Source organism: Phyllostomus discolor, chromosome 5, assembly GCF_004126475.2.
Source record: "Phyllostomus discolor isolate MPI-MPIP mPhyDis1 chromosome 5, mPhyDis1.pri.v3, whole genome shotgun sequence".
In the NCBI taxonomy this organism is placed as follows: Eukaryota; Metazoa; Chordata; class Mammalia; order Chiroptera; family Phyllostomidae; genus Phyllostomus; species Phyllostomus discolor.
Window position 1 is genome coordinate 132,883,494 of NC_040907.2, and position 22,857 is coordinate 132,906,350.

General features: G+C 36.1%; 1 protein-coding gene across 2 annotated transcripts in view; it reads left to right on the plus strand.

The window, feature by feature from the left end:
* Nucleotides 1-10,296, plus strand: part of RTKN2 (rhotekin 2) — a 68,690-nt gene extending 58,394 nt beyond the window's left edge. For both annotated transcript variants that reach the window (XM_036026912.1, XM_028513537.2), the window contains exons 11-12: nt 4,719-4,826; nt 6,292-10,296. In XM_036026912.1, the coding sequence (XP_035882805.1) occupies nt 4,719-4,826; nt 6,292-6,818 (635 nt within the window). In that variant the 3' untranslated portion in view covers nt 6,819-10,296. The remainder of the gene's footprint in view (nt 1-4,718; nt 4,827-6,291) is intronic.
* The last annotated feature ends 12,561 nt before the right edge of the window (nt 10,297-22,857 follow it).

Consider the following 22,857-nt stretch of genomic DNA (forward strand, 5'->3'; position numbering starts at 1 on the left):
CCTGCTGACTGTAGTATAGTATACCTTTGAATTCCTTGTATTTCCTTCTTACTTTTTTTTTGAAGTCTATGACATTTTAATTGTTAAAATATTCAAAAATCAACTTGATGATTGCAAACTATGATTTTAAGTAGTTTCTTAGAAGAATGAAGTCCCAGTAGGCATTGAAGACCGTCTGTGACATTTTTATTTATATTAATATAGTTTATTCATATTTTAAAAAGAACGGGTTTTTAAAATATGTTTTTAAACATATTTTTATGTTTAAAACTAGATTTTCATTGATGTACTTCTATGCAAATATATTTTCTTTTTTAATTAAATTTACTGGGGTGATGTCGATGCATAAAGTTATATAGGTTTCAAGTGTACAAGTCTATGATACATCATCTGTATATTGTTGCACTGTGTGCCCACCACCCAAAGTCAAATCTTTTTTTGTCACCATGTACTTCACCCCCTTTACCCTTTACTACCCTCCCACCCCTCTTCCCTCTGGTAACCACCATACTGTTGTCTGTGTCTATGAAGTTTTGTTTTTAATTTTCACGTGTTGATTTGAGAGAGAGAGAGACATCAGTTTGTTGTTCCACTTTTTGATGCATTTGTTGGTTGCTTATTGTATGTCCCCTGACTTGGGTCATACCTGCTGCTTCAATGTGTTGGGTCGATGCTCTAACCAACTGAGCTACGTGGCCAGGGCCTGTGTCTGTGAGTTTTTGTTTGTTTTTCTTATTTGTTTATTTGTTGCTTTCAATTTTATATCCCACATGTGAGTGAAATCACATGGTTCTTAATTCTTCTGTCTGATTTATTTCACTTAGCATGATATTCTCAAGATCATCCATGTTGTTTGATAAGAAACCATTTGAGGAATAAACAACTCCTCTAGATAATAATGATCCTAAAATATTGAAATGCTTGAAAGGAAATTCATTTTCCTGTAACCTGTTAACTCAGATTTGTTATAATATCATCTTGGATATTATCCAAAGAGATTTTTTTAAACCATACATACCATTCTCAGTTTCAATAATACACTCCAATGGCATGGATTATAAAACAATGTGAAGGTAATGTAATAGAGTTCTAGTATAAAATATATGGGGTTCTAATAAAATATATGGGGCTCTAATCGTCTCAATTTAAAGAGGGATTTTATCAATGGGAAAATATTTCTGTCAAATTAAGTCTAGTGTTAGATTCAACCAGTATCTTACATATTTAGAATACTTTTCTATAGAATTACAAAGTAGAGCCACTTTCAAACAATAGTAGTTACTTCTGCAACTCCTAGAAATAATCCTAGAAACTTTTTAGAATTTCTTACAAGCAGTTTTGGGAAACCCTATAAAAAGAGTTAATATCTTCAGTCCTCAGATTAAGTTTTATAAGCCTGCTCTGATCCGTGGCCTGGTCGAGTATTATAGTGTTGGCTGGGGAGAGGGCAGAAAAGGGAACCACATTTGATTACCTTCCACGTACCATATGGCTTCATTTATTCCTCATAACATACCAGTGGTGTAGAAATTATTTCCCTCTGCTTTAAACATGAGAAAATTGAGTCCTGAAGAGGTTTCTAGTTTGCTCCAGGGAACCAGAGAGAGGACTCCTTCCTTGGCCTTTGTGGATTCCTTGGGAGGTGGTTTTTCTTAAGTACTATACCTAAGCACTCAGTGTTTAAATAGTTGTTCCATGCTTATCAGCATGAACTACATTTCTTTCTCTTAAAATTTCAGCTGATGATGGGTGTGTTGTCTAAAAGACAACTTCCTTTCATTTACTAATCACAGCTAAAATTTTAACTGCTTCGCTAAATGCTTTGATTTAGAGTCCGTCTACAAAAGACTATTATTTTTAGAAATGATTCTGGTATTTTATAATTTTTAGTACATAAAAAGCAGGAAGGAAGGATAAAAGGAAGTTAAAATGCCAGAATATTATTGCCTTGATGTCAACTTCTACTACATGATCTCATGTTTGCATTCTCCAGATTATGTAAAATGATTTATCATGCTAAAAGGGAGCTAGAGGAATCTCATTGCATTTTTGTACTGTCAAAGTAATAAAAAAGTGGTGACAACAAGGTTCTCAGGTCTGGCTGTTTCTTTAGTACTTAATGTTTGGGGGATAAAATCTGCCGATCTGTCTGGTTTTTAAAGTACAAATTCTATTATATTTGTACTTTAGAATTCATTGTGTATATAAGCAAAGATGCAAATGTTTTATATTATCCTACAGAGTGTCTTGCACTTTAAAATTTTTGCTGTCCTAGCGATAACTGTAGACTCCTGTAATCATAGGTGAAATATGACAATACAACAAAGTAGAGGATAGATGTCCAGGTCACAATAAAGCAAGAGCAACTTAATATTTAGAGCAAATTCAATTATTTGACTCTGCTTAAGAGTAGGAAATCAAAAGAGTGAGATAATTAGAAACCATGAGAAAACATTAATGGAACTAAGTCCTGTTTATCCTGTTGAAGAACACTCTGAGGAGTGGAAGTTGCGAGGCAAAGGAGATATAATAGTTAACTTTTAATTTTTTCTGTGTAATTATTTTAATCTTTTTTAAAATCATAGTTTACAGTCAATACTTTGTATTAATTTCAGGTGTATAGCATCGTGGTCAGGCAATAATATACTTCACAAAGTGCTTCCCCTGATATTTCCACTCAGTACCATATCCACTCAGTACCATACATAGTTATTATATGTAATAGTTAATTTTTAATAATTGGAGCTAACAAACATGCAGAAGAAGAAATGCCACTTGTCTTAGTTGATCAAAGGGGTAGAGGTAGCAATGGTGGGTCAAAAATAAGTTTTTTTCAGATATTTAATAATATAAATGTTGAGTTACATAAGCAGCTTAGCATAACAGATTATCCTGACTGGGAATAGTATAACAAATATTGTGGGAAACATCTTCAATATATAGATTTTATGTGAATAAAATATATTCATTGAATTTTGTATACTGAGCCTTTGTTTTTATGCTAGCATATTGGTAGCATACATAACTGCATACTAATTTAGTCGCTGGTAAATGTTTCAGGTGTAAAATCTTGACCAGTGAACATACCACCTTTTTGTCCCTCAGACTTCAGTAACACATGGGATAATGTGGCTTTGTATTCCAGTTTTCGGCATGATTGGTATTCTGCTACCAGTTTAACCATCAGAAGCTTTCATCTATCAATACAGAGAAAATACTGCACTTTCTAATTTGTGTAAGATTTAACAGAGAAATGTTTGCTGGTTTAAAGTGTTTCATTATTTTTCCATTAAATATGGCCTTTCTTTCTGCCCCTAAGAAGGAAGAGCTGGCTGTTATATATTTATCTAAAAAGGAAGTGGAGGGGAGGAATAAGTTATCAGATCTCAGATCCCACTAGATTTAAATTCTGCAGGGCAACCTTTGAAGCCTAAAACTCAAGATTTTATTCCCTTTATGAGTTGCTATGTAGGTTATTTTGAAATTTTTATGATATTCTGTATTTAGCATTATAATAAAACATACTGAAAGGTTTTTATGTTGCTTAACCAGTTAAGGTTATGGATTTAAAATTTAGCATATATTACCATATCACTATGACAGACTTAAAACAACAAAAATGAATAGCTAATTTGACTAAACATGAAAAGTCTTTAATTTTTAAGCCCTGTAAAATAACTAAGTTGGATATTGAATATGGAGATTGAGAATATAATAAAAGGAAATGAAATATGGATCATATATCAGTCTAAAAGGTACTTGTGTATTACATTTACTTTTCTACTAATACAAGAATTTAATAATGGTGAACCTCAGTAACTTAGACTTTTGTAATATGAGTCACACAGTTTCTCCCACAGTTGTTATCCAGCATGCAGGTGAACAGTAAATATGGAAAGCTTCAGTTTTTTACATCCACTCAGAAGAAATAACTTGAGAATTTTATTTTAAGATAAAAATAGTAAAACATAATTAAAAGAGAAGTTAATGTTGTCCACATTTTACAGGTTTAACTTAATAAGTGAAACAACTTACTCAAGAGTATTTGTTTATTCTGAATGCGTAGTGGCTTTATTTAAAGTGTTCTTCCTAAAATAAATTAGGTTCTGTTAGAGTATTCATGGCTCTGTCATTATAATAGGCTTTTATATACCTTTTACTTAAATGAAAACATGTTTTTTTTTCTAGAGTTGAATGATTTTTTTTAAAAACACGATAATCATCTTAAAGATGTAATTGTTAGATATCCAATCTTTATTTTTTACTTAGAATTTTCAAAGTTGAAATTACTTTTGAGAATCACTACTCCTTTTTTTCCTCCTAGGTAACTATATTCCATTTGATGCTTTACCTTTCAACTATCTTAAATACCGGACATTTTTATTTACTATTTACTAGAAGAAAACTTATATACGCTTTAGTCATTAATAGGAATTTTAATTATTGACCATTTAGTGAAGTAGTATAGTATTTAATAGCCTAGAGATCTTAGCTTAACATCTGTGCATAGAACTTTATTTTTAAAGTAGATTATTTTTATGTCTCAATCTGAACTTAAAATGATGGGTAGCACTATATTTTTATGGCTTTCTTAAGGTAATGCTTTATAAATTCACTTTTATTTTTCAAAGGAAAAATGTGTTAATATCTATTGAAAATGAAATATACTCCTTCACATTTATGTTTTAAACTAGCCTGCCTTTTTCTGTCTTTCTTAGGCCAATGGAAGCATTGTTGTGAAGAACTTATGAAAATTAAGATTATGTCACCACGGAAACCACCTTTGTTCTTGACAAAAGACGCGACCTCAGTGTACCATGATATGAGTAAGTGGGGTTTGTCTTTTCTAAGCTGCAGGGTAACAAAAACAACATTGTCCATAATCAAGCAGCTTATTCATTGACATTAAAATGCTAAAATTTTTGGGGCACAGTGAAGATGAATAAAAAAAGACTGTGATTATAGACTAAGGAACTCATGTTTAATAGATGAATTAATGCAAAATTAATGAATACACATTTTTGTAGTTTGAATGCTTAAGATCTAACAAAAATGTTAAGGTTTCAAAATGAATAAGGGTGCACTAAAATAAATATTAGCTGAATAGCTGATGAAAAGTCTGAAAATGTAAAGTTACAGATTATAAAATATTATCATGTTCAGTAATTTTTTGTATTTTATTAAATTTGTTTTAAAGTAGTGCTGATAAATGAATATTAATAAATGGAAGCTTTTATCTCAGGCCAAAAAAATGGTAAAGTTTTTTCTTAAGATTTTATTTATTTATTTTTAGAGAGAGGGGAAGGGAGGGAGAAAGAGAGGGAAACATCCGTAGAGAGAGAGGCAATCTATCCATTGCGCATGGACCGGGGACCAGGCTCACAACTCAGGCCTCTGTCCTGACTAGGAATCGAACCAGTGACCTTTTGCTTTGCTGGACAACACCCAACCAAATGAGCCACACCTGTCAGGTCAAAAAAGTGGTGACATGTAATACTTTGGAAAATTAAAAAAAATTAGACTCATTAATATTTCCTTTTCTTACCCTTTTTGAAGGGCATTTGTTGGGCATTTATTTGTCTTTGTAGGATCTCCTCCTTGAGCTGTGGTATGGACAAGCACAAGTGAAGACTAAATTCTGTTTTGCCTCCAGTGGCCCTGCACTCACATGTACTTTAAACTGTTAGATTTAAAAGGATACGTTTGGGTTTACGCATTTGAAAATATTCATTCAGTAGACATTTATCTCTGTTCTTTTATTTTCACCAATGAAAATTTCACCCAGAATTATCACCAAAATGGTATCAGGGTTTCACTCTATTTCTCTGGGTTTTTGGTTTTGAATTTTTACCCTATTAGAGAAACTTGGCTGGTCTATAAGAAAAAATCCATTGTGTTTATTGCAGTTTACATATTAGGCTTTTATAAAAATGGAATCCTTTTTAACTTAGAAGTCAGAATAGATTTTAAATCCAGGAAAGTAATTGAAAAAATTCTGATGTCACTATTCCTTTGTAAGGTAGACTTTACTCATTTATTTAGGAATACACACATTTATGCATATACATATATATGTGTGTGTGTGTGTGCGATGCATAGTATGTGATCTTATTTTTTGGTTCTACAGGTATGGTTATTTTCACAAGTAAATATTTTTAAAAAACCACTTGCTATCCTAGTGTTTGTGATGACTATTATAGATAGCATATTGGTTTGAAAAATAGTAATTCAGGTAAAGTGTATACTGTTTTGAATTGTTTCCCATGTATCTTTTTCCTAAAATTATTACAGGCATTGATTCACCTATAAAGCTTGAAAGTCTAACTGACATAATACAAAAAAAAATTGAAGAGACAAATGGACAGTTCCTTATTGGTCAGCATGAAGAATACTCACCACCTCCTTGGGCCACAATCTTTGATGGTAACCATGAAGTGGTCATCCAGAAAAAGGTATTATCTTCAAACAAGCAGTTACCTGATGGGAAAAGGAAAAAGAGACAAGCTCCCCTTCCCCCTTCTGATAAAGCTCCATTCAGCTTAAAGACACAGAGCAACACAGATCAATCGGTGAAGGACAACTGGGAAAAAACAGATTTATCTCAGACCTCTTCTTTGGATACCAAATTATCAACCCTGATGCATCACTTACAGAAACCAGTGGCTGCTCCTCGAAAACTCCTTCCTACCAGGAAAAGCAGTTTAACCGATGGTGAACACTCAGACACTAAAACCAGTTCTGAAGCCAAGCCAGTGCCCACCCCAAGGCAGAAATCGATCAAAGACATTTTGGACCCTCGATCATGGTTGCAGGCATAAATATAGAAAACCCTTAACTGTCTAAAACATTAACAAAATCTGTAACTGTGAGGCTTGATTCAGCACTATAGATGTAGTAATATGAAATTATGCAGGTAAATAAGATAGTGATTTAAATCAATAATTAATAAGTTATAAAGTATAAACCTGTTTTATAATGAAGAAATGAATTTCTCATTTACTTCTGATTTTCATAATATGAGTGATTTCCCCAGCAGAGTGCAAGAGGCACTCTCTAGACAATACCCTAATTGTTGGAAGGGTTAATTTATTCCTAAATTAGTACCAGGCAGTGAACAAGAACTAGGCAGAATAAAGCATTAAAATTTCTTTGGGGAGAGACTGTCTAGTAATTTAAAATGTGTTAAATATGAGCCACATTCTCATTTTGAGAATTTTAACACTAATGGAATTTTTCAAAAGTTTTATTCAAACCACAAATTATAGAATTCACCCAAGAAAATTTCTTCTCAGCATTCTGGAATTCTCATCTAATGATTCACTGGCTCTCATCTATTGTTTAACCCACTTAGTTAACTCACTGACCTTTTAAATTCCTGGGATAAATTTGGGATATTAAACTCTTCATCTTTAAAGGGAATTTGTAATGTGCTATTCAAAGTTGTCTCTTTGATGAGCCCTGAAATCCTGTAGACATTAACTCTCATAAGTGAAGCATACATTTATTAGTTTAGAGAAAAGGTAGATGAAATGTTCTTTCATTTTTCTATGCATAGTGCTGATTTCCATTGTTACATTGGAATTTAGGGAAGAGAGTAGCTGATTAACACTTAAAAATTTATTTAATACTTATTTTAAAAGCAGGTGGTCAATTCAAAAATATCAGAAAAGTGACCCAAGATAATAACTTTCAGAATTAAACCCTCTTTTAAGAATTTTAATTAGGTTTTCTTTTTCTAGCAAGAGTTGATGTCTTCTATTGATATTATTCACTAAAAATCATATTCTTACAATAATGACATCAGAATTATTTCTATAGGAAGTAATTTCCATAGCAACTAATCATAGTGACCGAAACAGAATTATGAAAGCAAATAAGGAATAAATAGCAAGAGATTGAATATCTCACAAGAACAAAAACATTCATTTTTTTATAATAATATTTTTTGTAAACAAGAGCTGAACAGAATCTAATCAGAATTTCTAAATAAAACGGTTTCCATAAGGTGTCAGCAACAGCACTAAAAATCCCAAATCACAGTGAACCTTAAATATCATTGCAAGAAATAAGAATTAAATTACTGCCCTGCATATAATCTCTAGAGATCTTTTTAGAGCCTGTACGAACTCTATTTGGATCAGAACTACATTATTACAAAGTAAAATGAACACTTGACAAAAATAACATTAATTTAAATGGAGCCTTTCGTTATTTTTAGATAGCAAAGTCTTTTTTCATTTATATAGAATGATGTAACTGCCAGGTTACTTTTGTGTTTGCTCAGGACTCTAGTTAGAATTAGGACTCCAGGGAGCGGTGATACAAAAGGTCTCTTGTGACTGGCGACATCAGGACAGACATAGTATTTGATGAGAAGGAAACCCTATATGCTTGCCTGATAGAATTTAGAGACAATCACACATATAAAAACCTAAGAAGGTAGGATTAATTTGTTTTTCTAACTAGAAGGCTCTTGTAAATTTTTGTTGTGATTGCCAATTTAGTAAATGGCATATTGCAAGTCTAAAGGATATAATTATTTGAATTGTTATTTTTAAACCTCACTGCTGTTTTTGACAGCATTTGTGACTGTCGTTGCTGCAGAATTATTGAGCTAGAAGATGCTGGAGGCAAAATTGTTTCTGAAACTGGTATGTAAGCATTCTTTTTTTTTTTAAGCTGAAGCCTTCCTTATAACAAACCAGTGTTAAAACTTCCAAATTATATTCTTGTCATTTCTCCTTATGCATATTATATCAAGAAGGGTTTAAGTTGTACAGGAAAGAGAATTTATTCATAGAGAGATTACCTGGCAGTTGTTCCCTCAGTGGGACCCTTTGAAACAAGGCTGAGGCCCTCGCTCCTAGAGCCCTTTGGGTGAAACCTGACCAAGGACCACCTCCCCCGCCCACATTATTCAGGCTGTTTCCAGGGGCCCATTTCACTGTATGTTTCGAAGCTTTTGAAATTGGGCTGAAGTCTTCAGTTGCACTTCCTTTGGGACTGTGCTCATTAAACGTCAGTGCCCTTCTCCCCAAAAGGTCTAAGTTGAAGATGGGCCTCCTACCTCCCTCTTTCCCTTTTTCTTTCCTTCCCTCCCCGTCTTCTTTCCTCCCTTCCTTACTTTCAGAGTTAAAAAAAATCCAAAAAACTAAAAATACTGAGTTAAACACTTTGTTAAGGAGTTTGTCAAAAGCAGTATTTGTTTTCTCATTTCCTAAACCGGAAGTTTATGACAGAGAAAAATATGCCATGTAATAAAAGACATTTCAGCTTTTTATGAGATGGCTTTTCACATTCCTTGTTTGTCTTCTTTTTTTTTCTTGGTATATGAAGGCTATAAACTTGAAACAAAGAGTTAGCTGTCATATCTTGGTAATATAATTGTAGAAACATAATAGAATATATATTTCAGAATATAATTCTAATGATCTGAAAAAAATAATAGTTGAGAAAATTACATTTACATTCAAGCTCTGGGATATAAATTACAACAGCATTAAGATATTATTTTTAATTGCTACAAAGTGGGAACATTTAAACAAAGGGCAAAGAAGCCATTTTGTTATAAATGCACACCTTCTAAGGTAAACAGTCTTTCAGAATATCACGCATGCCAACTCTTGGTGAGTTGTATTAAATCTTTCTCAACTGTCTGCAGCGCCCCAACTTTTTTAAAATGGATGTTCATGTCTGTCAAAAACTAAATCTACTCATTATGAATGTCATGTCTTTACCCTTTCAGACCCTACAAAATGTGTTTAACCTGGTACTATTTACTAAAAATGGAAGCTGCCTTATTTAGAGACAATTCATGTACGATAGGTTAAAGAGTGAAATATTTCTTTAGGCTTATGTTCAGCATCTCAGCCACCTACCAAGAAGTTAATTAATTCAGTGCAAAATGAAATTATAGAGCAGTTTGGTACAATTTCTGTTAAATGCCACTTGAATGTAATCACCTGTGCTACTGGGAACAAGGAAAACCTCCCCAGATGGGGGTGGAGCGCAGCATCAGGGACCAGAGGAGAAAGGCCTTGGCCGGCAGAATGTGTGCTCCTATGGGCTGGAATTTATCAAAACCCGTTACTTTTTTAAAGAGTGAATTATTGAACAGTAATTAAACTTTAACTAATGACCATTTGTATCCTCGTAGTTGTTTTCAGTGTCTATTTGTCTGGACCTATAATGCAGATAGAATTGACTTGTACTTAGATTCCAAAGGTAGTACAATTTTTAAATGTTTACTTGTTTATGTGTAACTGCTTCATTGCTAATAATAGTTGTATGAAAACAGTTTATGCCAGATCATATATATTCTTAGTTACTAGAAAAGATGTTACCTTTGAGTTTTTAAAAGACAAGATTTCTTTTGAAAACATGGTGTATTATTTTCTGTGACATGCCTGTATAATGGGCATTGTTTGTATTTTTTAAATTTTAATTAAATGTGGGTCAAGCTTCTGAGTTAAAAAATATTATATCACAGATTATGTAATTTTTAAAGTACCAAAAATTGGTTAGGAAGCCAAGGTCATGTGATTAAAACTTACACACATTTCTGATTCATGAAGACATTTTCTAGCTTTTTTCTTCTCTGGGTTAGACTGAGAAAAGTGAACAGTATTGTGAAGCCGGTTTATTCAAACACAGATATACCCAGTAGCTGGTGCTAATTATTGTAAGACCAATATTTAATATCTTTGGAATAGGTAACATTTATTAAACTGTTTGCATATAATCCTTCTTACCATGTGCTCTTTTAAAAATCCGTTGATGTAACCTCAGTGTTAAGTTAGTGATGGAAAATGTCCCCAGAGCATAAGTCACTCTGATGAAAAATTGGGGACATAGGACACTCAGGTGCTCTCAGCCACAAGGAGACCCCCTATTTTAATGCACCTCCCTGAGTACGTAATTTATACCCATGGAGCACTTTAGGGAAGGGGAAGAGAAATGAACAATTGGGTCAATTATATTATTTGAGCATTTTATTTCTAAATCTATAATGTAGCCAATAATATTTAACATTTCTTTTTAGAAAAATACTTTTCTTTCCCTAAGAAGAGAAGCCTGCTAATCAGTGTGCTCAGATAAACAAAGTACCTTCAGGTTCAATTAACAAATTAAACTATTACAGAAATATTAACAAACATTTCTATTTATATTAATATGAGAAAAATACCAATCTGGGATGTTTGGTCATTAGAAAGCTAGGCAGAATTATTCCAAATTGCTGAAAATAATGTTTTAAATTGCATCAGTTTGCTGTGAGAAAGATGGTGATCTCTTTTTTTAAAAACTTGAATTGAATTTATTGGGGTGACATTGGTTAATAAAATCATATAAGTTTCAAGCGTACAATTTTATAATACATCATCTATATATCGTATTGTGTGTTCACCACCCAAGTCAAGTCTCCTTCCGCCACCATTTATCCCCCTTTGCCCTCTTCTCCCTGCCTCCTTTCCCCGTGGTAATCACCATGTTGTTTGTGTCTGAGCTTTCTTCTTAAACCCCTCACCCTTCTCTCCCCGCCCCCCAACCTCCCTCCCCTCTGACAGCTGTCAGTCTGATCTCTGTATCTATGAGTCAGTGTCTATTTTGTTAATTTTGTTCATTAGATTCCACATATAAGGGAAATCATATGGAATTTGTCTTTCTCTGACTGGCTTATTTCACTTAACATAATACTCTCCAGGTCTTACAATACCGTTGCAAAAGGTAAGATTTCCTTTTCTTTATAGCCTTCAGAATAAACATTTTAATTTAATTAGTTGTAGCAGATTTATATTAAAGGGGTGAAATACTATTTAAAAAAGTTATTCATCTACTTACCTCAAATATTAAAACACCTGTTGTATATATAAAATATAAAACTACAGGTATGTACATACATATATTCTGTCTTTAAATATTTTCAATTAGTTTTAAAAGATTTTTTTCTAAGTGTGCCGCCGGTGCTGGTAGAATGAAACCACACACCTCTTTCCCTAGTGCACAGAAGCATCGCAGCCCAGCTCCAACCTGCCACACCTTCAACATCATTTCCAGTTTCTGCTTGTTCATCATTTACTTACTGAACTTTCTGCCTAACGTCTATTTCCTCCTCCTCCTTCATGCAAGGTCCTCCCACCCCCACAGTCAGCACGTTTTATTCATTCTTCAAAATGGTAGCACCTCTAAATTTGCCAAGACTTCATACCCTTCTTAGCCTCTCCACGCAGGTGGAATTATGGTCCTCCCTTGTGCTGTATGTCTCTCCCTCTCTGTGGATGGCTTCAGCCCTTGTTCATATGTTTGTATTACCCCATGCAATAGTTTTGTAAATCTGTCCCTTCTGTAACAAATCACTATAAACTCAACATCAATTCACTATTTACATTTCTTTCTATCACAAGTCCAGATGGGTTCTGATGCCTTCTCTGATTTAGGATCTCACAAGGCTGGTATCAAAATGTCAGCTAGGCCGAGCTCTAATCTGGAGACTGGGGAAAATCCCCTTCAAGGCTCACAGACTGCCACCAGAATTCGGTTCCTCATGCTTGTGTATTGGCTAGGGGTCTCCTCTCCTGAAACTCACTCTCTAGCCCTTGCATCTTCCAAGCTGGAAACAGCCCATTAAATCCGGCACATCTTACCCTCGGTGCAGGATTGGAATCTGATTCAAACCTGTCTCACTTGCATTCTCTACTAGCTGGTGAAAAGTGCTTTTTAAGGGCCCATGTAATTAGGTACAGCACACCAGGTTAATTTCCCTTTTGGTTAATTTGGAGTCCACTGATTAGCAACCTTAATTACATCTGGGTAAACTCCTTTTACATATAAGATAACCATGGGCATGATACCAATGGCAGGAAATCTTGGAGTGCTATTGTATGATTCCACCTACCATAAGTTAGACAAATTTTTCAAGGATAGGGAGCACGTCTTACTTGACCTTTTAACCCTGTCATAGTGTATTGATATGAGGGCAGATTGTTAGGGATTGTGTGTAAGGTATCATGCTAAGAACCTGAATTAGCTCATTTAACCCTTACTGTAGCCCTCCTATTTACTCCATTAAACAGAGGTAGGAGACTTACCCTGGGCCACACCCCATGGCAGTTAAGAACATGAATTCTGGAATTAGACCTGGATTCAATTCTAGCTCTGCCATGACCTAGCTGTATTATTTGGAGCTGGATTTTTTTAACCTCATCTAAGTTTTGGGGTTTCTTTTCAATCTTTAAGATAAAAATAGTAGTTACCTCAGTAATTACTAAATCAGATAATGTATGTAACACATAGTCCAGGGCCTAACACATGAGTTCTTACATTGTTCCTACAGAATAGCATATAGCATATGACAAATGTGTAACTAAAGGAGAGGACGTAGGTGATGTACATGTATATACACTCATATATGTACACACATATGCATATATATTTATTTAAAAGAACTCATAGCCCCTGCCACATTTTCATTTATGCTTGATGTTAAAATGGCTTAGAATGCAGAAGAATTTAAGAGAACCAAAAATGTGTCCCAATACTTCCCCTTACATTAGGCACTAGTGGAGTTTATAAAATTGAAAAGATATTTGTTCTTGAGAAGTTCACATTCTAGTTTGTGGGATCAACCATATTCAAAAATATTGAAATAATTAGTGCTTGACCTTGCCTCTCATTTATTTAGCAAATATATCTGTAAACAGATGTTTAAAACAATCCTTACCTACCATCAATGAACATAAGAAATTACTTGAAAAGTTTAAGTAATACATAAAACCACAGTGGGCAATACAAAAATATAACACAATTAAGCATTTAATTTTAGGTTATTTGAGAGATTAGTGAAGGGTATGAGAACTTTCATAAAACAATTTTACAAGTGCCAAAGGCCTTCCATCTTTTTCCTACTAAAATAATGAGTTAAACCATGCAAAATTATGTACTATGCATCTCTTGGAGTGATGTGAGAACAAGTCAAAAAGGAAAAATGTTTGGAAAGGCAGTGAGCCTGCTGTTAACATAAGAATCAACAAACCATGATGGTAAAACGATGAGGTTGATGTGGCTGAAGTAAAAGTGGCAATGGCAGAAAGGTAGGACAACTTGGATGACACACAGGTCCCGGAATGCCAAGTTAAGAAAACAGGACCAGATAAACTAAGTAGGAAGAGTTGACATCAGGACAAGAATTGGGAGAGTTAGTGGAAAGAGAGCTGGGGGAACTGGGCTGTAGTCCCCGGTTTACCATGAATTAGCCGTGTTGCCATGGGAAAGCTATTTATTCACCTTTTCAACTTCCTTATCAGTAAAAGCACTAGAATGGCTGTTGGTGTTTGTCTCAAGCTGAACTGGAGAGCCCTAGGCTACTGAGCTGATTCCCTCAGAGGCGGCTACCAGTGAGGGCGAGGCCAAGTGACTGAACCTCTGCTTCTCTCCTAATTCGGCTAGGACAGCTCTGACTTACCTGTTTTATGTTTTAACCTCATCAGATAGTATTATATCAATCACCATCTTACAGATGAGCAATTTCAGGTACAGAAAAATTAGTAACTTGTCCAAGGTCTCACAGTGAGTGAGACAGAAGCTGAACTGAATTGTGATCCAAAGTGAGTGCTCAACCTCCGCATTGTACAGAAACAGCCTCTAATAAATGTGAAAAAGCAAAAAAGCATTGAAAGCATACTAGCCTCCAAACTCTTCTTCCCTAGTGATGTGGTCACTTGGTATTTCCCTTGGTATTTCTCCCCCAAATGAAAATCTATTTCATTTATAATTAGATTCAGGATATATTATTCTAGGTACAATTCCTGGTCCTTGGAGGCTTTTGGAAGGGAAGGTTAGGGTATATGTAAACCTGACTCTACTGTTAGGCTGTGGAAAGCATTAAAATAGAAATGAAGGAGAGGAAAAGATAACCTTCATCCAAAAATATCTGGGAGAACTGGAAGAAATGGTATTTGAGCTAGAGCTTGAAGTATGAGTTGGTTTTTGTTAATGACATTTCTGTAGAAAGCAAACAAAGCTAATATAAGCAAAATAATAATAATAACAACAACAACAACAGAGGAATTTATTGAGAGGCTATTGGAATCACCCAAAGGAGTAAAAGAAGCTCAGGAAAAACTGGACAGGGTAAGTCAGTGTCCTCAGCAACATAAAGATTGAAAAAATAAAGTCTTATTCTCCTATCTTGTTAGACTAATCTTTTAGAGTAGTTAATATCAACATATTAAAACCTTTAAATTAGGGTCACAAAATGAATCAGAACTGAATATCTAGAACTGAGGTTCTAAAGCGGGGGTGATTCATGTCCACTGTGACACGCTTGATAATGTCTGGAGACATTTTTATCACTCCCGGGAGTTAGGAGTGCTACTGGAATCCGGTAGGAAGAGACCAGGGAAGCTGCTAAATATGAAGTCATGTAGGACTGGGCTCTGCAGATATGGGAAGTGCATTCTGTGCGGAGGGAACAGAATGGACAGTGGGGCAGGAGCATTATGGTGATTTCAAATATGTCCACAAATTATTTGACATCCCTCCTAAATGCCCCTCCCCTGGAGTATGGACTGAATGATACACTTCTACCATGTGGTAGAAGTGATGCTATGTGGCTGGTGAGGCTAGGTCATAAAAGGGACAGCTTACACCTCAGCACTCTCTCCTGGATCATTTACTTTGAGAGAAGGCAGCAACTATGTTCAAACAGCCCTGGAAGAGACCCACATGGAGAGGAACCGAGACTTCCCACCAACAAGGAATGCAGAAGATACCTCCAAAACAGATCCTCCAGTCCCTGCAACCTCATAAATTCCAAGCCAGAAGCATCTAGCTAAGGGCCTTCTAACTTCTTGACCCACAGAAACTGATAAGAAGATAATGTTTATCCTTTTAATCAGTAAATTTTGAGGTAATCTATCTCCACAGCAACAGAAAGCTTTTAATAGCATGAAATATTGGGTATGGCAAGGGCTTGAAACATAGTTTAGTTGCATTTGGTAGGGGGTTAGTAAGAAAAAAGATTGACTAGGCAGGTAGAGTCAAGTCATGGAAGGCCTTGAGTGTCAGGCTAGATGCTTGCCTTTTATTTGGGAGCTGAAGGAATCTGCAATATGGTCTTAACACATCTAGGTCACGTCTGACTTACTCTCTGTTAGAGTGGTAAGGGCAGAAGTAGTTATAATCAGTACTGGGGAGCATGCTTCTCATTCCATTGTCTAGAAGAAGGGAAAAAGTAGCCTGTAAATGCCACATCTACACAATAACTTCATGGAGGGCAGGGGCCATTTTTCAGTCATACTTTATCAATATGAAGATGCTGAGAGGATCAAGCCTCCCCTGGCTGGCTTGCTTTATCTATCTATCTATCTATCTATCTATCTATCTATCTATCTATCTATCTATCTATCTATTTATTTATTTATAAGTGTTTAAGTAGAGAAGAAACTTCTCACATTCATTCAGGTCACTAATGTGACACCACTGACTTGATTTTTCTTACCTGCCAGCCTTTTTGCAAGGAGAAGGTGACACATTAAATTGCTTCCACCTGTGCCATCCTGGTGTGACTGAGTTTATCAAATTCTCTTTTCAGTGGGCAAGAGGGAAGGAAAGGCCTGAAGGGCTGGGAAGAGGGAGTGGTACAGAGGGATGAACAGATTGCAGGGAGGAAACACTCAGGGGCTCAGAGCAAACCTCACTTACCTGCATCTGCACCAAAGGCTTTGAATGGAGTTCGTTTACGATTCCCGATCCACTCTGGGAAATTCAACTGTGCGTTGCTTTTATTCAGAATTTTTTGTTTGTTTGTTTTGTAACTTGTGGCACCAAAAGTGTTTCTTAAACAGTCAATTATGAAAGCAAAGCTGCCATCATCCCCAAATCAGTCACTCAGAGTTTCCCTGGGAAATTAGAAAAGCGTGCCTGGTATACTTCAACACTTTTGCTGTATCACACAGCAAAGCATTCCAAGAAATTAAATTCAATAAAAATTTTGAGATATGATTCCACTTTAGATTGATTTCAACCCAAATCAATTACTAAAATAAAATGCTTGGAGTGGAGAACCGAGTGTTGAACTAAATGTACCATACATCTTATCACCACCAGCAAAAATAATCTGTTGTTTAATTTTCTGCCATGAACTTCCTGGGAAGCAGTTGATAACTTGTCCTCTTAATGTGATATCTGGAGGGGAAAAAAACATGCCTTCAGCCAACACTTTGCTTAGTTTCCATCATATATAGGAATCTACTAGCTGCCTGGGCACATGAAGATGAGGATGAAGTCCAGTCTTCATCCTCACAAAATTTATAGATTTGTTGTATGATTCATGGGATTTAGTTACAGTGTCAGTTTCTGATCAGTGACTAGCATTGAAATGACAGTTGTATAATACTATGCTTTCATTTTGTTTTAGCAGCAAAGTCCCGTTTCAAAACAAAACTTTATGTAGGCCTTTTAATATGAAAAACTGATCAAAGTGGATGTACTCTGGAGGAGGGAGGAAGTGAGGAGCACTTGGCCTCCCTGTGCTGCTTCCTCGCCCATCCCACTCCCTAGCGGTCCCAGAACCTTCTCTGCAGGACCTCAGGGTTTCCCAGAACAATTTGGAAAATGCTGGTCTAATACATTGCTTGAGTTTTAGTAAAATATTGCTAGACATGCAGTGTGGAAGCTGATGGGCTTGAGAGTCACTTTCTTTTTGTAATTAATTGGCATTCTAGAAGCTTACATTTTGACTGCTTAGTACTGGATTACACAGTAAACAAAACTAAGCAATGCTCAATCCAACAACACACATACACACACACACACAATAAAATGAGAGAGACTAGATTTTTCAGTAAGTAACAAACTACATTGACGTTTGTTCAAGATGGAAGTATAGGTAAACACATTTGCTTCCTTGCACAACAAAAATAAGGACAAGAACAAATTTAAAAACAAACAAACAAAAAACCAGAACTGCCAGAAAATAGAACTGTATGGAAGTCCAACAACTGAGGAGTTAAAGAAGAAACATTCATCCAGACTGGTAGAAGGGGCGGAGATGGGCAGCCAGGGCAGAGAAGATGCAGAACAAGGCGGCTGCTGGAAAACCAGGTGGGAGAGGCAGTGACTAGCAGACTGGGTGGTCCCACATTTGTGTGTAGATAAACCCACAGGAACAACTGGGGAGCAAGACAGACTGTCCAACCTAGGGTTCTAGTGCTGGGAAATATAGCCTCAAAACCTCAAGTGGTAAAAACCTGTGGGGGTTACACCGGTGGAAGAAATTCCCAGCCTCACAGGAGAGTTTGCTGGGGAGACCCACAGGGTCCTAGAACATACACAAACCCACCCACCTGGAAATCAGCACCAGAGGGGCCCAGTTTTCTTGTGGGAAGTGGAGGAAGTGACTGAAAGCTGGCTGAGAGCTGAAGAAGCAGCACTGTTCCCTCTCTGACCCCTGCCCCATAGACAACACTACAGTGCAGCAATGTTAGTTGCCCAGCCCTGGCAAATGCCTAAGGCTCCGCCCGCCCCTTACACATAACAGGTGCACTGAGACAAAAAAAAATATGGCCTACATGAAAGAACAGATCAAAGTTCCAGAAATAGAACTAAGTGATGAAGAGATAGCCAACTTATCAGATGCAGAGTTCAAAACACTGATAATCAGGTTGCTCACAGAAATGGTTGAGTATGGTCACAAAAGAGAGGAAGAAGTGAAAGCTATGCAAAGTGAAATAAAGCAAAATATACAGGGAACCAACAGTGAAGGGAAGGAAACCAGGACTCAAATAAACCATTTGGAGTAGAAGGAAGAAATAAACATTCAACCAGAGCACAGTGAAGAAACAAGAATTCCAAAAAATGAGGAGGAGCTTATGAACCTCCAGAACAACTTTAAACATTCAAACATCTGAATCATAGGGGTGCCAGAAGGAGAAGAGGAAGAGCAAGAAATTTAAAACTTATGAAAAAATAATGAAGGAGAACTTCCCTAATATGGCAAAGTAAATAGACTTCTAGGAAGTCCAGGAAGATCAGAGAGTCCCAAAGAAATTGGACCCAAGGAGGAACACACCAAGCCACATCATAATTAAATTATCCAAGATTAAAGATAAGGAGAGAATCTTGAAAGCAGCAGGAGCAAAAGAGTTACCTACAAAGGAGTTCCCAAAAGACTGTCATCTGATTTCTGAAAAGAAACCTTATAAGCAAGAAGGGAAAGAAGTATTCAAATCATGAAAGGCAAGGACTTACATCCAAGATTACTCTATTCATCAAAACTATCATTTAGAATAGAAGGGCAGACAAAGTGCTTCCCAGATAAGGTCAAGTTAATGGAGTTCATCATCACCAAACCCTTATTATATGAAATGTTAAAGGGACTTATCTAAGAAAGAGAAGAAGACCAAAACTATGAACAGTGAAATGACAACAAACTCACAACTATCAACAACTGACCCTAAAAAAACAAAAACAAAAACTAAGCAAACAACTAGAACAGGAACAGAATCACAGAAATGGGGATCACATGGAGGGTTATCAGCTGGGAGGGGAAGAGGAGAGAATAGGAGAAAAGGTACAGGCAATAAGAAACATAAATGGTAGGTCCAATATAGACAGAGAGAGGTTAAAATAGTATAAGAAATGGAGAAACCAAAAACTTATATGTATGACTCATGGACATGAACTAAGGGAAGGGAATGCTGATGAGAGGGGAGGTGCAGGGTGGAGGGGAATAAAGGGGAGAAAAAGAATTGGGACAACTGTAATGGCATAATCAATAAAATATAATTAAAAAACTACATTAATGTCAGCACATGTAAGATTTACATTTTATAGATTGGTATTGTATCATTTTTTAATTATATTGGGCACACAAATCTTTAGTTCCTGGAGTCTCCCAAAGGCTTAATTCCCACTAATTTGCCCTCCACTGGTTCCTGAGACCATGAATCAAGGAGAGAACGTAACTCCTTATTACCACACATTTCCAAAAGTGCCAACACCCATTCCTGTTAGGAAACAGAGAAAATGCAAAGATATTCATTGTTCTCTGTCTTGCCCCACTGTTGCAAATTCTCCATGTTTGTCCTCTTCAGATCAGCAGAAGTTTCCCTCATCAATCCTGTTTCTAGTAAATTGCTCACTTAACTTTTCTTTCTTTAACAAAACTTCACAGAGATATGTAGAGAGGGACTTTTTTCGAATTTCACAATATCTGAATGCATTAGGTAGAAACTTTAGCTGAAGTATAAAATATTTCCCTTATAAAACTAAGTAAGTAGAGAATAAATGCTTCTATGTTAAGAATAAGTGAAAGAGGCCCTCTCGGCTCTAGGCAGGGGAGTCAGGCTTCGGGGTACAGAAGGACAAAAGTGTGAAGGTCCAGCTGCCTCCCATGGTCACACCTTAGTTTCCATTCATCGCTGAAATCACCCCTCCGAGGGTTCCACTCCCAGAAGAACTGCCTTCCCTAACTCTGCTGAGCCCCAGACCCTGTGAAATGGTAACAATAGGACCTTCTCCAGAGGGCCATTGCAAGGATTCACACACAGCTGTACACACAGCTATCTGTGAAATTCCAAGAAAACAGTGTGTCTGATAAGTGGTAGCTAGGAAGGCCACTATTTTCCCAACCTCTGAGGTGGTTTTAAGCACAAGAAAGATCTTTATTTAGGAGATAACTTAAGGTCACTACAAGGTGAGGAGCCAGTGGTCACATGTAAATGTACCATAAATTCTGATGTTAGGTTAACCTGGACTCTTCCTAAAGGGACCAGACCTAGAACTCCTCTTCTGATGTCTCACCACAAAGACAGGCAATATCTTTGCCAGGGGCATTTTTATGCAATTAAATGTTCATTACCTTAGGATTTAGTGCCTATGCACCAGTCAACTCAGAGAGTCTGCCGATCAAAGAAGTATTATTTATGATAAATTATAGATGTGAGGAGTGGCAAGTTAAATTATCATAAGATGAAATAAGAGTTATTTGAGGTTGGCTCTGAAATTGGAAATGTGGGTGGGAAAATAATTAGAACAGAGAGACAAAAACAATGGGAAAGATTTTAGCAAGACTTCCAGGGAGTTGGGAATGGCGATGATGGTGGGGGTCCTGGGCTGATCACTGACCAGTTAGAGGCCTGCCTATTCAATCTGACAGACAGTGGTCGGGTGGATGGTAAGATTTCTAATGAGTTTCAGGCAAGAAAATATCTGGTAAGACTTTTATTCTCTCTTCAGTAATTAACAAGATCTGTTTGTTTTCTTTACTCATCTCTGGTTTGAGATCATTGTTAAATAATTCTAAAATATAAATAGAATATTAGCATCTTGGGTGTATTTGGTTGTTGAGAAATCTTTCTCCCGAGAAAATGTAACTTCATAATTGCTGTATGTATCTTATGCTCCTTAGGCTAGGAAGGAACCTCAAAGGCAGTCTACTCTACCCTCCTTTCCAAGCAGAAGCCACTTCCCCAATCTATAATACCCATGAATGTTAGCTTCTGCTTGACACAATTGTTGCTTGGGTGTTTTTAAAAAATTTTTAGGTTGTTTGTTTTTAGAATATTCAGTCTGATTTCTTGTAACTTCGAGTTCTAAGAAAGGCCTTGTTACATAATAAGAGGTCTCATCTTTCCTGAAACGCAATTTTTTCCACTGACTGCCCTTTGTGATTCTGATTAGTGGTGACGTTGTAGTTTTCTCTTCACCTTTGTGGGACTCAGGGTAGATTTTTCAAAATAATAGTAATCAATTACATAATCTCCCAAAATGGAAACTGCCAGCAACCCAAACTCCTCTTCGCCTATCATCTCAAATACTTCATTAGAACCATTGTGTGAAATTTAAAATACAATGTGGCACTTGTCTGGCAGAATATAAGCTTCATGAGGGAAAAGACATGTGTTTTCTTTTTGTATTCTTAGCACCTAATACAGTACCTAACACATAATAATGGCCTTAGAAGAATACTTAAGGGGAATCGATTAAACATCTTATAGAGCTGTCGTTGTTTACAATTTCCACTCAGCATTTACCAGGAACTTTCTTTTAAAGATGTCTGCTATTTAGACAGTCACTTCATTGTTCATTAGTACATGATTTTAGTAAGTATATCTCTTGTGAAGAGAAATATTATAACAAACTATTATGGCATTCAACATTGTTATTTCAGTTACTCAACTAATCCACCCACTGATAGAGTGAACTTTGAATGAAATGCTTTGAAGAGTGAAGTCAAGTAAATCTTGATAAAAATCAAAGGCTAAGGAAAGCTTGTTTGACAGAGGACAGGAAAAAAATGCTAAAATGAATACTGTCAGGGAGAAACACTCATTCTGAAGCAGACTAAATGAAGAGTAATAGTTCGAGAGTATTAAAGTTCCTATGGGGTCAAAAGGCAGAAACAACCTCTTCTTACTATGCCTCTTGATATTCCAGGACTCACAATATCCTGCCTACAGGCGCACCTGCCTTTGTGCTAACGCAAAGTATTTGAACACCTTATCTCATCCAACCTCAAATTTCCTGTGAGGTAGGTAAGCGTCGAGAGCTCTTGGTACTGTTTTCAAGACGAGGCAAGTGAATTAGAGAGGCTGTTTACACACTCCAAATTTCACAGAAGCCTCGGGAGGAAGTGAGGGTAAGAATTAGCAGTTAATTCGCCGTTGTAGGAATCTGTGTCAGAGCTTGAAAGAATATTGTCAAAACCTTGCTCTATTGTGGGCTTTCCTGGTAAGACTTACTTGTGGTGACAGGATTCATTTCACTAACCACACAACTTTTATGTAATATTTTTAGTAATAAAAGTAATACAGGACATGGTAATTCATATATGTATATTACATGGTACAGAAGGTATTA